This window comes from Pygoscelis adeliae, unplaced genomic scaffold (genome assembly GCF_000699105.1).
Source record: "Pygoscelis adeliae isolate BGI_AS28 unplaced genomic scaffold, ASM69910v1 Scaffold238, whole genome shotgun sequence".
Classification (NCBI taxonomy): Eukaryota; Metazoa; Chordata; class Aves; order Sphenisciformes; family Spheniscidae; genus Pygoscelis; species Pygoscelis adeliae.
The window spans coordinates 741477-745352 of NW_008825285.1; the positions used below are offsets into that span (position 1 = coordinate 741477).

The 3876-nt window shown below is 36.5% G+C and overlaps 1 protein-coding gene across 1 annotated transcript in view; it reads left to right on the plus strand.

The window, feature by feature from the left end:
• Positions 1–639: 639 nt before the first annotated feature.
• NCAPG2 (non-SMC condensin II complex, subunit G2) overlaps positions 640–3876 on the plus strand; it is a 52723-nt gene continuing 49486 nt past the window's right edge. The window contains exon 1 of the mRNA XM_009329885.1: positions 640–715. Coding sequence (XP_009328160.1) covers positions 641–715 — 75 coding nt within the window. The 5' untranslated portion in view covers position 640. The remainder of the gene's footprint in view (positions 716–3876) is intronic.

The window sequence follows — 3876 nt, forward strand, 5'->3', positions numbered from 1 at the left end:
AAGCGGCCAGCCTGCCTGGTCCGGGACAGTGCCCCGGACCGGCACCCGCCCCGTTCTGTGAGGTGGCTCCACAGACAGCAATGGCTGTGTAAGGCAGCCTCCCAGCTGGTAGGGATGGGAAGAGCACCTCAGGAATCGCCTAGGATGGAGGGAATGCTTAGGAGTGTAAATTAAGCTCTTGGCGTCAAAAAGTGGCCTTGCCCGTTTCCCATAGTCCTCACTTGACAGGAGAGAAAAGGAGAGAGTATTTTGCTGCCCGTCAGTACTTCTCATGCAAGTAAACGCTGTTGTCGGGAATGATGGCTGGCTAAACAGGGGGTATGTGCTGGATACACTGTTCTCTTAAAAATAAAAGCATCCATAAAAAAGTTCTTCTGTCTTAAAACTTGTTTAGTAAAAAAAGGACTAAAAAGAATGCGTGCAAATACTGCAGCGTAGTGCTGTTATGAATCTAAATGCTGATTCGGGTAACTGTGAAGTATGTTGGAGGGAGAAACATCTTTTATTTATAACTATGTAGATGAAGAATGTAAGTTCATACATTCTTCACTGAGACCAAAAATGATCTTATTTTGAGATACAGTACTTCCTCTAACATTTTTTTTGTTTTATTTATAAAGCAGGGAAAAACAAGACCACGATGAAACGCGAAGCATTTTTACAAGTTGTGTCTAAAGAGTCAGTTGAAGACTTCTTGCGTTATACTCAGAATCCTGTACGTAAGCCATGATACGCGTGCATTGCTAATAAAATCTTGTCTGTTATTGGTGCAGAAATTTTGTGACGTAGGGACAGAAACTGTTTCTCTGGTACCTGCAGATGTGCTAGAATAATTGCTGTAGAAAGTAAGTTCAAATGGCACTCAAAGGAACGTAGCTGGAAGGAGTTGTAGAATCTGAAATTTTGCTATTTATAAACCAACTAGTTTTTTAACATTTGGTTGTTGCATACACCGTTTACTTTTTTTAAAAATAAATCATTAGTATTGTGGTAATACTATAAAAAAGTACTCATTTGATGCTGATGAAGTATTTTTTTTTTAAATTTCAACCTATGAAAGAGTTTAGTGCCGTGTAATGAATACGAGCTAATATACAAACATGGCAGAGGCATGTTTCACTAGTATTTGTTCATTCATTTGATAGTTTAGGCTGTCCACTTATTCTTTAGTCCGTATGTAATTGTACTTGATAGCTCTTTTTATCACGGAATGTTTTAGAGATGTGATAGATTACTGTTTCTAAATGCAGTGTGGAGAGAAGCGGGAGGAACAGCAAAAAAAATCCACTGAAATCTACTAATTAAAAGTTAATTCTCACATTGTGTATGTGATATTGCATAGTAATCAGAAATAATAATTTGCATTGTGGTGTTTTCCACAAAGCTTCAATCTGTCTGGTGTTAAGATATACACGATTTCTCCTAAACATCTTTTGCTAGCCTTAATAAATGGTATTGTCAGGTTAGTTTCTTAAGCTTTTAATCAGTATTTTCCTAATATTACCTCTATCAGGTTAAGGTAAGTGAATTAGTTGACATTTATGTCCACAGAGGCACGAACTAATTTACTAATTAGCAGATGTATTAAACCTATGATTTCTATGACAGGGATCATGTTCTGTGTAATAAGCTTAGGAATGTTTGTCTCCCAAACATCACCGAATCTCTTTTTCCAAGAAATTTGCTAGGTTTTTCATTTGCACTCCTGTATGTAATTATAGATGACAACTTTATTAACAGATTGGCTTTGCTTGAAGTCTTCTTTCCATTTTTCCCCAAATCTAAACACTTTAACAAGAAAGTATTCTGTTTAGGCTAACGTTCGGTACTTGCAATGTTTCCTTTTCAATTAATTTGGTCGTGTTGTTTCTGCCCTCTTCATCCAGTAATCTATCTTAACATATCTTGGTCTGTTTGGATTAAAAATTGTTTTTTCATTCTTTTATTTTTCATCACCAATTCACAAGAGTTGTCTTGCAGCAGTTTTCAGCTGTTGACAATATCTCTGGAAACTGTATATCACTGGCTATAATGAGTATATTGATTAAAACTGTCTTCATGCCTTCATAACATAAGGGAACGTGAATATCCAGATTAGTTTTTGCTTGTCTAAGAGACCTGAGTTATTTTATTCATTTCCTTTTGAAACCTTCAGTGATGAAGGGTGTTTGACCGTGTCTTATCTTAGGATGAGGATTCTTACTTTAGGGTCTCCCTTCAATAATTCTTCACTGCTTTTCTGGAGGAGGCTGTGGTAGTGTATTCTGTCCTTGAGAAGTGGATGTATAAATGTAGAAAGAAGAGGAAAGCATGGTTAGAGCCTCACTGCTTTCCTTAGTTTTCATATTATATTTATGCCCTGCTTTTTCTACCTATTTTGTGCTCTAGCCTCAGAATTTGCCTTTTTAACTTTAAAAAAAAGTTCTGAGCATCGCTACTTCTTCCAATGTCTCTCATTTCTACACCGCCTTACCTGTCTCTAATTTTCCTTTTCCCTTCTTATCAATGTTTTGTTTCATTCACATCATCTAAAATTCCAGGGGTTTGCTAATTTTCCTTCAAGGTTTGCCTTGGGCTTTTCACTTTTCTTTCTTTGTAATCTTTTTAAAATATTACCATATTGTGGTGCTGTTCATTGAAGTCTTTGTCAGGTGCTGTTAAATTTTTCCACTAAATCCGGTTCCAATTCAAGAAAATACATTATTTCTTAGACAGGAAAATAGGAATCATGAATATGACTATCATTCAATGACATTCTTTTCCCTCATAGGTTTTAGAATAATTCGATCTCATATAATCCCAAAGAAAGATCAGAAAGCTCTGGTCTTACTATGAAGTCATTCTTTTTGTTCAAAACAGTACATCTTAATATCCTGTCTTTTGGGTTCGTTTGAAGTAGAGGGCTGCAGAACTCCCTGTGTGACCTTTGGTTTATTGTATTTGTTTCCAGCCGTAGAATAGAATAGAAATTCTGATATAAATATGTAACAGGATCTTTCTTCTCATACTCTTCTGGGAACCTTTTAATACTTACTGCTGCTTCTTTCATTATTTTCTATTTTTCTTTTTCCTTTCAACTTTTTTTTTCTTTTTGATTCCTGTTTTTTAGTGTATCTGCAAACTAAAAATATTTTTATTTCAAGATCATGGACACTCTCCCTCTTTCCTCTGAAGTGTTTTTAATCCAGTAGACAGTATTCAGTATTGCAAATTACAGCTCAAAAATTATCTGCACTTCCTTTTGGCTGTGTCTGTTTTTTCTTCTCATCTTTTCTCTGCATATTCCCTTTCCTAGCACGTTGCCTACCCTTCTTTGACGCTAACAGGCTCTTTGTGTCTCTGAGGTAAATTCTTCTAGCAAGGTTCTTCTGAGGAAATAGTTTAGATCAGTCTCTTAGTGAAGTCTTTTATAGAGACTGGGAGTGGCTTCCCATTCAGCAGAGCTTAAGAGGGAAGTATAGAGTTAATGTGCTCAGGAGTTAGGTTTGATGGGGGGGAGCTTTAAAATAGTGCAATATACAGAGCGCTGTTCTATGCAGATTGTACTCCAAAACCTGTAGTGCTGTCCCTGTGGCTGTACTGGCTGTTACGTTTCTAGTCCTTGTGTAAGGATTTTCTTTAAACAGCCATCATCAATCTATATTTAAGATAGCAAAGATATATTTAAGATAGCAAAGATGTGATCAGGGACTTTCATTCTGTGCAGTTGTGAGCTTCTTAGCTAAGGGTATGGAATTGTCTCCATTGGGAACGAAGTATTTAGAACACGAGAGACAGAAGTTGATGTTACGGGGACGTGATTTATGTTCAGTAGTGTTGCTATCAAGGGCTAAAATCTTTAGTCTTAAAAGAAGCACTCTTGTTTCACGATAAAGA